At 41.5% G+C, this 14,451-nt stretch overlaps 1 protein-coding gene across 1 annotated transcript in view; it reads right to left on the bottom strand.

Moving 5' to 3' along the window:
• SNX29 (sorting nexin 29) overlaps window positions 1–14,451 on the bottom strand; it is a 463,865-nt gene that overhangs the window by 115,454 nt on the left and 333,960 nt on the right. The window contains 1 exon segment of the mRNA XM_030211952.1: window positions 9,467–9,548. Within this exon segment, the coding sequence (XP_030067812.1) occupies window positions 9,467–9,548 (82 nt within the window).

Below are 14,451 nucleotides of genomic sequence, written 5' to 3'. Positions count from 1 at the left end.
ACTGGAAGCCAAGCCAAATGAAACAAGAGCAACTGAGAGGCAGTAATAGCAACTAAGTCTAGGGTATGTACTTTTTATTCAAAAAAGCTAGAAAATGTAGTACATTTTTGTCAGTTTGAAACTCCATGTGTAAGTTAGAATCCTCTAAAATTAATACTTGAGAATATTTTATAGAGCCTTGAAAAATTTCTTCATACAGATGAGAAGACACATGAGACCAAGGGTCACAAGGCCTATATACTAATAAGATACTTAAAGAATCATCAGAACTATCTCTAATTAATTAACATAATTGTTTCATGCACTCTGGGGCTCTGATCATGGGGCAGTAACAAACGTAGGTGCTAGTATGGCACTAATAGCCTCTAGCGCCTGCGTTTATGTCTGATCATCAACCCCATTAATGACTAGCTTTTGAGAGCTATGTTGCCTTCATCCAGTCCAAACTACTGTCTTGTTCCTGTCTGGTTTGCAAGTCTATGTGAGCCCTTGGGTCCTTCCGGTGAGCAAAGGTGACTAGAACCGCAGTCCTCCAGAGGACAGCCGACCAACCCCCTATCTTCACCCGTGGTGACCGCCGTTCACTGGGAGTTGAGCTCCCAGCTGCAGGCGGCCGACGGGACTTCTGGAACTGCGGGGGTGATGGATTGACCAAGGGTAGAGAGGACAGGGACCAGGCAGTGGACCTGAGAGTAGCAGCCGAGGCTGATCAGGAACTAGCAGAGGACGAGGCTGGCAGCAAGCAGGGATCGTCAGAAACTAGCAGAGGTCGAGGCTGGCAGCAAGCAGGGATCGTCAGAAACTAGCAGAGGTCGAGTCACGTCAGGGTCAATAGCAGACTGTCTGGAAACAGCATACGGGAGCTAAGTCCTCAGAGACGAGAAGCCGAAGCAAAGACCATGAAAAGGGCGGCTCCTTAAATAGCCCTCCCCATCAGGGAAGAGAGAAACAGCTGGAGACCATAGAAGACGTCAACCGAGGAGCCTCCAGGAACGGTGCAACGTCAGACCCTAGGCGAAGCTTAGCCTCCCGCAGCCAACTAGAGGATCCCAAGGCGAGGTCTCGCTTCCCGGGCTCCGCAGCCGGAAGAGAAGCTGGCTAACAAATGCCGGCGCCATGATCGAGGACTCAGATACCGGAAGCCCAATGGCCGGCCCTCGGAAGCAGCGTAGCCGAGATGGCCAGCAATCGGGAGCGGAAGCCAGACAAGCTGGCCAACGACATGGGGAGAGGCGGCCATTCCCGGAGCGCGTCCCGCACAGACGCGGCACTGCCCAGGTGAGAAGCGCGACAGGCGAGGGACGTGACAACTTCTTATCTTGCTTTCTAATGATGGCTCTTCAAGTAGTGTCAAACTTTTCTGTTGCCCTTTATTTCTGGTAATTATACTATTTTCTATAATAAAACTTAAGACTAGATAAACTAAAAAGTGTGTCAGTGTGTATTTCCATGCTGGGACACTTTAGTAAATCTAGCCCTTACTGATACAACAAATATTGTAAAATATTAGGTGGCCACAAAAATCAGCCATAATAAAAACAAGTAGAAGCAAAAGCTTCACGGGTAAGTGCAACAAAAAGGAGTGAGGTCCAAGAAAAAGTCCAAGATATAACAGTCACATCAATTTATTAATAATCATACTATCACACAGCTGTGTTTTGGCACAATGGCATACATCAGGAGTCCACCATCACAACTATTGATGCTATCAGTCTGATATATATACATAATCAGGAATAAAGATCAAACATTTTTTCAAAATGAGAGGAGGGTCTGTGTGCCTATTTAAAGTTAATAGTGTTTCTTCCACAGCATAACAGCATGAGTCAAATTCCTGATGCAGGCTTCTGTGCTGAAACACAGCTGATGTGACTTTTACATCTTGGACCTCACTCCTTTTTGTTGCCACAAAAATCAACAATTTCAGATAATAAACTTTTTTATGAATGTTCCATCAGGGGTGCTTGTTGTTAGAAGCATGAATCCATAAAAATAAGCCTAATAGTTGAAAAAAATTCTTTTCATTAAAACATTATAATCCCTCTAAAGGGTATATATTTATTTATTTATTTTTACTAGCATTACATTTCTGCACAGATGCGTTTGTAGTTAAGCAACTATAATTTGAATATTGCAGGTTGAAATGCTGCTTTAAGAGAATAATTTTCAAATGCAGTATCACATTTTTCAAAAATACCACGAGAGCATTGAATTTAGTCACAAAACTGAGAAACAGAAATCATAAAAGGGAAATATGAAGTCCTTCAATCAATATTATACAGTTTTTCATTTTATTTCTTTTAACATAGAACCCACACACAATACTAGTAAGGATTAACAGTTCACCTTAAGTGAATCGATGATAGATAGTAACGCCTGAGTTGCTTTTTTTCATTCATAAATTGAGATTCTTGCATTTATATTTCAATATAAAAGATTTTAAAGAAGAATGATTAAGTACCTGGCAAAATCCCAAGTAAAACAGATTTTATGCTGCTCATCCTAGAAATAACCAGTGGATTTTCTCAAGTCCATCTTAATACAAAATTGTCCAAACCATTTTTAAACCTTGCTAAGCTAGCTGCTTTTACTACATTCTCTGGCAAAGAAATTCCAGAGTTTAATTACACATGGAGAGCCTCTTCTACTAAGCCTTGCTAGCGATTCCTGGCATGGCAATTGAGAGGAAGCCCATTCAAATTCCTATGGGTTTCCTCTCATTTGCCACAAGTGAATTGTTAGTAAAATAAGCCCAGAGTGAAGAAATATATTTTTCAGATTTGTTTTAACTTTACTACTCATCAGCTGAATCATAAAAACAAAATTATGTGGCAATATGGTTCAATTATTCAAAAATAATGTATCAGTATTTCAGATGAAAAGTTACTAGATTGTCCCAGTTATTACTACAGTTTATTACACCTATCTTTTTGAGAAAACCTCTCCTATGGTAATATACAACATATGAAATGGAAGTGAATTAACAGAGGGCAAAGAAAGTGTTAAATGGCAGAATATCCAAAAGGTAATTAAAGTCAACAATGTATCTAACGTAGCCAGCTTTAGAAGGGAACCCTACAATAAGGAGTTTACCTTAAGAGACACAGGACAACTACAACAACAATATAAAAAGTTCTTGCCAGATTACCCTGTTAAGATGTTGCATGCAAATCATTACATTATCTGAAACAAAAAAGTGGTTCAACCGTTACTTGCAAGGAATCAGAAAACAGGTGGGAACAGGGGCAGTGTGTCTGCATAACTTGACTTCTGCCTTTGGACTACCTCTCCCCTTTTCCAGGGTGACTGACTATACCCCATTCTGCACCTGGACTAGCTTGCTACACACGCTGTCACTTAGATCAGTTCCTTATAGTTTGTTTAACTGTACAAAGAACGTGCCTTGACTTTAGCCACCCATCAATATATCCCAACTGACACTGTATCACCCATCTTGTCCCCATCTATATATCTGCACTTGGACCCTCAGCTACATGGTAAGCTTATTAGGTGTTTCATTGGTATTATACTGACATTGTATTATATCTATTTGAATTTCACTGTTGTTAAATGTGTATATTTTTGAAACTGTTTTATGGTAGTCCTATTATTAGGTTTCAATTTGCTGATTTCAAGTTTACCTCATTTATTGTATTTATGTTTATATTTGACCATTTTACTATTGCTATGCTGTTAACAAAACTGTGCGTTTTACGTTAAACTGTACCTGCCATACACAGCCTTGGATGAATCTCTTCATAAAGGTGATTAATAAATCCCAATAAATAAATAAAATATCAGCAACCCATGGATGCAAGGAGGGGCAGAACTCAGAAGGTAAGAGGAGATAGCATGGGGAGTAAAGTTAGGCTACAGCAAAGTGACAGATTAGTAGCAAAATCAGATGAAGGAAAAGCAGGCTCTTTATTGCTGTTCTTAGGGGCGACTCAAGGCAATTTGCTGCCTGAGGTGGATCAGCTTCCCCCCCTCCCAGTCCTACAACAGCAAAAGGCGAAACGATAAACATGAGGCCTATGAGACCCATGTGTGCCTTCAAGGCCCTGCCAGTCATGCTCCCCTGTTATATAAAAGTATGCATACATAGAAGTTTAATGCATTTATGGACACCAGTATAATATTACAAAACAAGTTGGAAAGTGCACATGTAGTGTGATAAGATGGCATGTTCCCCCTTCCTTCATTTGCAAACTCAATCACGCATGTGGGAGAACTACAGACACATGGTAAGTGTTAAGGCACATGGTAAAGTGTGTCTTACTGGGTAACAGGGACTGTGTAGCTTCTCTGCAAATGGTTTTCTGTATAAATCTTTCTCTATTATCATTGTGTATATGGGAGTGTGGGGGGTCAGGGGGTGTTGAGGGGGGCATGTGGGGATGGGGAGAAAGGTTAGGGTCCCTGTTGGCATGCTCCTTCACTGGTGCTGCCTTGCTTTCTACTGCCACGTTGGCAGCTTCAACACTGGCAATGCAGGACTCCTTAGTGCCTCCTAACTATAGATGCCCTCTCAACATTGTACAACACTATTGTAACTCCACCAAAATGTAAATTGTAAGCCACTTTGAATCAAAACTTGTTTTTGGATAATAGTAGGATATAAGAATGCATAAATAAATAAACCTTTTGGGGTGGGGGGGGGGAGAAATCAATTTGCAGAGCGATTGGGGGGGCATATTGTCAACCTTGACATTTGAGGGAGGATCGAGATCCTTTAGGATGCTGATCTACAGAGAAATGCTAGATGAGGGTGGGGGGAGGGGTTCTTTTCTCCACTGTGATAAATATTCAGTCTTTCAAGCAGCTATATTACCTTAGATAATGTATAGATATGAAAATACAATATATGTGATTTATTTTTAACCCATCCAATGAAACACACTCATGGAAATGCCTCCAAATAGCTTGCAGACAGTAGCTGAAAAATAGCCTAATCTGTGTAAAACTAGTCAGATACCTGAGCTGCTCAGGAGTTCTTTAGGAATTTATCCAACTGCAATAAAATATATTTGGCATGATGCTTACCACTTATTAAACCCTACAATTATGCTTTTAATGTTAAATCTGATACACAAACAGCTGTAAAGGACATATGGTAATACTAAGGAAAACATTTTAAATTCTTATCTACTAACATGACAGTCAAGCTAGAAAGTATAGTCGCCAATTTTAACTTTTGACCTAAAATAATAATAATTCTTGTCATAGAATAGCTGGGTGTTATATATTTAGAGAGCAAGTTCAAACATATGTTCAATATTAGTGATGGTTTAAAAAACTGACTTAATGGCAAATACAGTCGTCTGTGCTCTAAGCTGCTTCTTTTTTTTTTTAAGTATGTAAAGGGTGTGTTCTAATGTAATGATCCCCGACTGTCTTTAGTCCAGATGAAGCTTCTGAACTAGATGCTTGTTGGATACATGATCACACTCCCTTTAAAGATTTCTATCATGCTCGACTGAAGTTTCTGGATGGGTGAGTTTAAATGTGGACACTAATTATACCCAGTGGGATACAGATCAGAAGACGATTCAATATAATTTCTGCTGGATAAGATTAGAAGCAATACTGGACCAAAAAAGTGAGGCAAAAAGAGATATCAATGTCCTAATACGTATAATTAGTGAACATTTTTAAAACTACTACTAATCTTTGATGGAATAACGTGAGGCCACATTTACAATGAGTATGAAGCTTTTGAATATCAATTTAGAAACTTCAGAGCTATATCAATAAAGTATAAATACTCTGTCTCTACACAGGGCAATTTTCAAAGCCATTTATAAGGGTAGAGAGTATTTAACAACATATATAGAGATGTCTGAAAATTGCCTCAATCTATCTAAAAGTCCATAGGTGGTTTCAAAATATACAAACATGTAGCCACATTTGGGAGAGACATTCCTGTTTAGGAAAGGACTTGAATACAGTGCACATAGATTGCATTTTTAAATCTATACGTAATATTTTCTATGGAAAATCTACTCACATAAAAAAGCAAGAAGAAAGGTTCAAGTTTACTTTTGGGCTCATTTTTGAATGATAAGGACGTTCATCTTTCAACATAAGTCGGAAGATGGACGTCCTTCTCCCAGGGACGTCCAAATCGGTATAATCGAAACCCGATTTAGGACGTTTCCAACTGCATCGCAAGGACGGCCAAGGTTCAAGGGGGCGTGTCAGAGGCGTGGCGAAGGAGGGACTCTGGCGTGCCTAACACTTGGACGTCCTTGACCCATAATCAAAAAAAACAAGGATGTCCCTGACGAACACTTGGACGTTTTCACCCGGACCTGATTTTCTTACGACTAAGGCACAAAAAGGTTCCCGAAATGACCAGATGATCACCGGAAAGTATCAGGGATGACCTCCCATTACTCCCCCAGTGGTCACTAACCCCCTCCCACCCTCAAAAAATATGTTGTGCCAGCCTCTATGCCAGCTTCAGATGTCATACTCAGGGGTCCATGACAGCGCATGCAGGTCCCTTGAGCAGTTTTAGTGGGTACTGCAGTGCACTTCAGACAGGCGGACCCAGGCTCATACCCCCCCTATACCTGTTACATTTGTGGAGGAAACAGTGAGCCTTCCAAAACACACCACAAACCCACTGTACCCACATCTAGGTGCCCCCCTTCCCCCGTAAGGCTATGGTAGTGGTGTACAATTGTGGGTAGTGGGTTGTGGGTAGTGGGTTTTGGGGGGCTCAGCACACAAGGTAAGGGAGCATGTACCTGGGAGCAATTTATGAAGTCCACTGCAGTGCCCCCTAGGGTGCCTGGTTGGTGTCCTGGCATGTCAGGGGGACCAGTGCACTACAAATACTGGCTCCTCCCACGACCAAATGGCTTGCATTTGGCTGTTTTTGACATGGACGTCTTTGGTTTCAAAAATTGCCGAAAGTCGGAAACATCCATGTCTAGGGACGTCTCTGACGGTATTTTCGAAACGAAAGATGGACGTCCATCTTATTTTGAAAATACGGGTTTTCCTGCCCCTGCATTACGCCGTTTTGCAAGGACATCCAAATCATAACTTGGACGTCCCTTTCGAAAATGCCCCTCCACGTATCCAAAGCAATTTTCAAAAAGAATGTTAATACCTACTTTCTCTTTGAAATTTGATACGAAAGCCACAGATAAAAAGTACTTGGAAGACTTTGCAGTTTGAAAATTGCTTGCTCATGTACGTTGGGAATTTGTTTGCTGACCATCAGCAGTCTTACTCATTTGATGTGCTTAAAATAAAGAAAATAATTTTTTTTGTTACATTTGTATCCCGCGCTTTCCCACTCATGGCAGCCTCAATGCGGCTTACATGGGGCAATGGAGGGTTAAGTGACTTGCCCAGAGTCACAAGGAGCTGCCTGTGCCTGAAGTGGGAATTGAACTCAGTTCCTCAGTTCCCCAGGACCAAAGTCCACCACCCTAACCACTAGGCCACTCCTCCACTGTTGCTACTATTTGAGATTGAAGTCGGCCCTTGCAGATCACCAATGTGGCCGCGCAGGCTTCTGCTTCTGTGAGTCTGACGTCCTGCACGTATGTGCAAGACATCAGACTCACAGAAACAGAAGCCTGCGCAGCCTTCTACATGGAATGTTGCTAGTGGAATAGCAACATTCCATGTAGAATCTCCAATAGTAGCAACATTCCATGTAGAATGTCCAATAGTATCTATTTTATTTTTGTTACATTTGTACCCCGCGTTTTCCCACTCATGGCAGGCTCAATGTGGCTTACATGGGCAATGGAGGGTTAAGTGACTTGCCCAGAGTCACAAGGAGCTGCCTGTGCCTGAAGTGTGACTTGAACTCAGTTCCTCAGTTCCCCAGGACCAAAGTCCACCACCCTAACCACTAGGCCACTCCTCCACTGTTGCTACTATTTGAGATTGAAGTCGGCCCTTGCAGATCACCAATGTGGCCGCGCAGGCTTCTGCTTCTGTGAGTCTAACGTCCTGCACGTACGTGCAGGACGTCAGACTCACAGAAACAGAAGCCTGCGCAGCCTTCTACATGGAATGTTGCTAGTGGAATAGCAACATTCCATGTAGAATCTCCAATAGTATCTATTTTATTTTTGTTACATTTGTACCCCGCGCTTTCCCACTCACGGCAGGCTCAATGTGGCTTACATGGGGCAATGGAGGGTTAAGTGACTTGCCCAGAGTCACAAGGAGCTGCCTGTGCCTGAAGTGGGAATTGAACTCAGTTCCTCAGGACCAAAGTCCACCACCCTAACCACTAGGCCACTCCTCCACTGTTGCTACTAGTTGAGATTGAAGTCAGCCCTTGCAGATCACCAATGTGGCCGCGCAGGCTTCTGCTTCTGTGAGTCTGACGTCCTGCACGTACGTGCAGGACGTCAGACTCACAGAAACAGAAGCCTGCGCAGCCTTCTACATGGAATGTTGCTAGTGGAATAGCAACATTCCATGTAGAATCTCCAATAGTAGCAACATTCCATGTAGAATCTCCAATAGTATCTATTTTATTTTTGTTACATTTGTACACCGCGCTTTCCCACTCATGGCAGGCTCAATGCGGCTTACATGGGGCAATGGAGGGTTAAGTGACTTGCCCAGAGTCACAAGGAGCTGCCTGTGCCTGAGGTGGGAATCGAACTCAGTTCCTCAGTTCCCCAGGACCAAAGTCCACCACCCTAACCACTAGGCCACTCCTCCACTGTTGCTACTATTTGAGATTGAAGTCGACCCTTGCAGATCACCAATGTGGCCGCGCAGGCTTCTGCTTCTGTGAGTCTGACGTCCTGCACGTACGTGCAGGACGTCAGACTCACAGAAACAGAAGCCTGCGCAGCCTTCTACATGGAATGTTGCTAGTGGAATAGCAACATTCCATGTAGAATCTTCAATAGTAGCAACATTCCATGTAGAATCTCTAATAGTAGCAACATTCCATGTAGAATCTCCAATAGTATCTACTTTATTTTTGTTACATTTGTACCCCGCGCTTTCCCACTCACGGCAGGCTCAATGCGGCTTACATGGGGCAATGGAGGGTTAAGTGACTTGCCCAGAGTCACAAGGAGCTGCCTGTGCCTGAAGTGGGAATCGAACTCAGTTCCTCGGTTCCCCAGGACCAAAGTCCACCACCCTAACCACTAGGCCACTCCTCTGATGAGTAACACTGCTGATGAGTAGTAATTTGAAAATGAAATAAGAAACAAGACATAAAACAAAGTGTTCATTAGTTTTTTTTCAGTTTTTTGAGACTACTTTTATAACAAGAATGAAAACTTGCTACTTGTTGTACTACTGAAGAACAAAAAAATGAAGTCATATATAAAATTCATAACAGGAACGTAGATCAGGTAAAGACTTAAACTCAACATATCCAATGGCAGTTATTTCAGATGGCTAATTCTTAAGTATTATAACTAAAGAACCTGCAGATAATGTCTGACAGACAGCTGGATGTTCTCACCTGATAAACATGAAAGGCATTTCCAGCTTTGCCACGAAGAAAAACAGATGGAATCCAAACATTTACGAGGGCACGATACGATCTACCAAAAGAATATGGAAAAAATAAATATGCATACTGTATACTCACAGTGCCACATACAGAATAAAATGAAAGCAAAATAAGATTGTCTAATAAACAGTGAAACTAAAAAATTAACAATACTTTAATCCTGGACTAATGATATTTCGTACTAGCTTTCCAGAGCTATGTCCCTTCATGAAGTCACTGCCCATTTCAGAGGAAGCATTTGTTATGAAATGCTTAACTAGTTATAAAGTAAATGAATGGTTGTGGGGATTCTTGGAGATGAGTTAGAAAAGCAGCAGAATTTACAGCTACTGGTTGACTATTGGGAGTAATTTCAGACTTATAAAGTTCCATAGTAACCTAAGGAAATTTGTAAGTCTAAGTGCTTTGAAAATGAGTCTCTATGTCTGGTAATAGGTAAGGAAACCAGTATTCTTGTTAAGTCCATTTCTGTTTGTTTGAAAAACATGATCATTTTAATTTTGAATTTTACCTTTTTGGGGTAGATTTGAATTTTCCTTTTAGTTATCCTTATTATGACATCATTGATGAGGTAGGCTGACAAGGAAAAATCCACCACCTTCCAAGAATGTCACACCTTGGTCTTTCTCTGTTATCTTGTGCTTGGGAAGGCTTACTGTTTTTACCTCATATCCCATTTCACTAACATACTAATACAATATGCCTATTCCCATTTTCTCCATTGGATAATACATACTAATACATTAATAAACCACAGCATAAATGTGAAAACCTTAGGCTGAATGTCAGGTCATTTGAAATGTGCATCTTACAGGGTTTTGTGTCATTTTCTACGTTTCAATTTGTTTGAAGCTCATGGCTTCCTAGCTCATCCTCCACATTAGGTGAATGCCGGAAACAATGAACTAAGGGGACAGGGAATATTTCTTTCGGCAATTTATTCTCCAGTAGTAAGATGTAGGCCTTTCAAATTTTCTTATTTTTTCTTGTACTGGGTTTTATGTTACAACAAAAGTTAGATGCTCCATCCATGGCTGCTCTCTTTATATTGTACTAGATTTCCTTCTGAGTGTTTAAGTGAAAATATAATTTTCTTGAAGTAGATTTTGGGGTTATAGACTACTTGAAGGATTTATTAAGGATCCAAGCTTTTTAAAACACATGCCCCCAGACAACCATTGTAATACAACCTGTAATATACTTTTATATTCTTGAATCATTATACAGACCCCATTCTGCAATGATGAAGGGAGTATCTCCCTAAAGCTAGTCACAGATGACCTTAGGGACCCCTTTTATTAAAAGGCGTTAAGCCCTAATGCATGCTTAGCATGTGTGATAATGCTTACCACAAGAGTGTTAAAGCATTTTACAGTAATTTTGCATTTTCCATGCATGCATTAATGAACTTTTAAAAATATTGTTTTGTATGGGAGCATGCAATGAGCAGGGAATGGTGTGTTGAACGGGAGCATGCACTAACTGGTTAACGCCGAGTTAACGTGAGAGCATTTAATGCCTCTTGAAGGAAGGAGTGTGTGCTCCCGCATTAAGTTTGGGTCTTGTGCATGAATGGAAAATTTAGTACAGAACCTGCAAAAAAGAAAACAAAAGTCTTATTTTGTGGCAGTGTTAAAAATGGGCTTAGCAATCCGGAAGGTCCCACATTAAAACACGCTAAGCCCATTTTCTAATGCATTTCAGTAGAAGGGCCCCTTTGTTTATAAAAAGATATTGTCTTCAGCTTATTCATTGGCCTTTATTTCTATGTATCCAAGTCGATTAGTAGAGTACAACTTTATTCACTGATAAACAATGAATTGGGTTTAGGAACAAAAGAACGCGCAGGTCATTGTATAATAAAAATGGCAAATGAGGAAACTAAACATTCATTTGCAGCAAAACTAAATCATACCAAACATGTAGAAAGCAGAATTCCTTACAAGATGCTGTGACTAAGATCATAAAAAGGGGCATAATCGAAAGGGGTGCCCAAGCTTTCCTGGAGAAGGGGTGGGGAAACCCGTATTATCGAAACAAGATGAGTGTCCATCTTTCATTTCTATATACGGCCGGGGACGCCCAAATCTTGACATTTAGGTCGTCCCTAGAGATGGTCGTCCTTAGACTTGGTAGTTTCTGATTTTCGGCGATAATGGAATCTAAGGACGCCCATCTCAGAAACGGCAAATACAAGCCCTTTGGTCATGGGAGGAACCAGTATTCGTAGGGCACTGGTTCCCCTGACATGCCAGGACACTAACCGGGCACCCTAGGGGCCACTGCAGCGGACTTCAGAAATTGTTCCCAGGTACATGCTCCCTTACCTTGTGTGTAAAGCATGCCAACCCCCCCCCCCCCCAAAACCCACTACCCATCACTGTACACCACTACCCTTACAGATGAAGGGGGGCACCTAGATGTGAGTACAGTGGGTTTCTGGTGGGTTTTGGAGGGCTCACATTTACCACCACAAGTGTAACAGGTGGGAGGGGTGGGGCCTAGGTCCGCCTGCCTGAAATGCACTGCACCCACTAAAACTGCTCCAGGGACCTGCATACTGCTGTCATGGAGCTGGGTATGATATTTGAGGCTGGCATAGAGGTTGGCAAAAAATATTTTAAAAAACTTTTTTCAGGGTGGGAGGGGGTTAATGACCACTGGGGGAGTAAGGGGAGGTCATCTGGTCAGTTCGGGCACCTTTTCGTGGCTTGGTCATAAGAAAAAAGGACCAAATAAAGACATCCAAGTGCTCGTCAGGGACGCCCTTTTTTTCCATTATGGGTCGAGGACGCCCATGTGTTAGGCACGTCCAAGACCCGCCTTCGCTACGCCTCCAAAATGTCCCTGGGAACTTTGGATGTCCCCACAATGGAAAGCAGTTGGGGATGTCCAAAATCAGCTTTCGATTATGCCGATTTGGGCGACCCTGGGAGCATGACGCCCATCTCTCGATTTGTGTCGAAAGATGGGCTTCCTTCTCTTTCGAAAATAAGCCTGAAAGTGTCCTTTTCAATTTTAACATTCTGTAGTTAAAAAGTAAAATTCAAAATGTGTTAAAGTAGGAGTTTATTTCATTATCTACATAACATATTCTACCCTTTCAATATGAAAACAATAACAGAAATATTCATAAAGTAATTAAGAAGCCAAAATATTGATTGCCTAAGTCTTTACACCTCTTGACACAGAACTTCATGGTACCTCCTTCTGCAGCAATAACAGCCATGGTCAATTAGGGTAAAGGGCTAGATTCAGTAAATATTGTCTCAAATGTAAGCGCATTAGAATAATGCACGTAGCGCTATTCTATAAACTGTGTCTTCAGTAAGACACAGTTTATAGAATAGCGTACATTTAGGGGTGGCCATTTATGCCACAGCAAACCTGGAGTAAATACCTGCGCATAAATGTACATGCATTCCTCCGAATTCTATAACAAGGCACATCAATTTGACATCCCTGACACGCCTACATTCCTCCCATGACTGAACCTCCTTTTCAGCTACACGTTGGAATTTACACACGCCTCTTTTTAGAATATGCCTAAAAAGAAGCACGCATAAATTCCAATTATTGCTAATTAATGATAACTGGGTATCGGCCAATTATCATCACTAATTTGCTCATCATTCAATTGAGTAGCACATATAAATTGGTTGCGTGCATAACTACATGCACGCTACTCTCCGCACCTTATATAGAATCCAGCCAAAAAAAGTCTAACAACTTGCAGAGCAGGATATTGCAGTTTTTGCAAAGTCTCAAGCTCTTTCATCTGTGGACTGCAGCATTCAAGCCTTGCCACAGGTTTCCCATTGGATTCAGGTCTGGATTTTGACCAGGACACTCAAGGATATTCACTTTTTTCTTGAAGAACCACTCCATTGTGGTTTTGCTTTTTTCTGAGGATCACTGTCCTACTGAAAGATCAATCTTACCTAGTCCCAGGTCTATGACAAACTGCAACAAGTTTTGCTCCAGGATCTGTCTCTATTTTGTATCATCTATCTTCACAGGCCAACTTGTCCCCACTGCTGCAAAGCATCTCCACAGCATAATGCTGACACCATTATGCTTTACTGTAGGAATAATGTCAGTGCATTTTGTGTAGCAAAAAAGGTGCCGGTACTCAAATGCCAGGCCACCCTTCAGGGGTGGCGTGATCATTGAGGGACTCACCCTACAATAGCCAGGACCCCTGCAACCAGTCATAGAATCTAAGACAAGGCAAAATTTGTATGTAAAACCTGAGCACTTTCATTAAAATACGAGAACCATGGGTCAAGTTTAGCAGTGGAAAAGGTGCCGGTACTCAGTACCCCCAAGTAACCCCTCAAAAAAAGCCCTGAATAATGTTAACAGGTAATATGCTGCGTTTGTTTTACACCATGCATATTCCTTACGATCAAGACCAAAAGATTCCTCTTTGCTCTCATCAGACTGCTAAACCATCTACTCAATGTGTGTAGTGTTCCCTAGGTTTTTCTTTACAAACTAGTTGACACATCATATGGCTGTTTATCAGCAGTGGCTTCCTTCTGTCACCTTCCCAGCAGGCCATGTGATTGAAGCAATCTTGAAACTGATGAAAGTCAACATTTTCCCTACTGTCAGGTCAAACAGTAACCTTCCTCAGCAGTTCTAATAACACATAGCTACTGACCTTGTAGGAATAGCCTGATTAATGCAGTGTTTTGGTGGTGCCAATCAATTTTCACTTTATAATGATGGTCCTAAGGCATACTGAAAAATACTGAAATTTTCTTAAAAGTTTTTTTACACTCTATACCTTTGAATAACTTTACCAGCTCTTTATTTGGCATGTTTAGATCTTTCCTTCAAATACAGTTCATACAACAGAAACAACTTGACTCTTCATTAAGGAGTATTCACACCACCTCAAATACTGTGACTGGACATAGGTTCTGTCT

Source organism: Microcaecilia unicolor, chromosome 8, assembly GCF_901765095.1.
Source record: "Microcaecilia unicolor chromosome 8, aMicUni1.1, whole genome shotgun sequence".
Classification (NCBI taxonomy): Eukaryota; Metazoa; Chordata; class Amphibia; order Gymnophiona; family Siphonopidae; genus Microcaecilia; species Microcaecilia unicolor.
The sequence above is the reverse complement of the archived record's forward strand: the minus strand, read 5'-3'. Positions and strand labels throughout refer to the sequence as shown.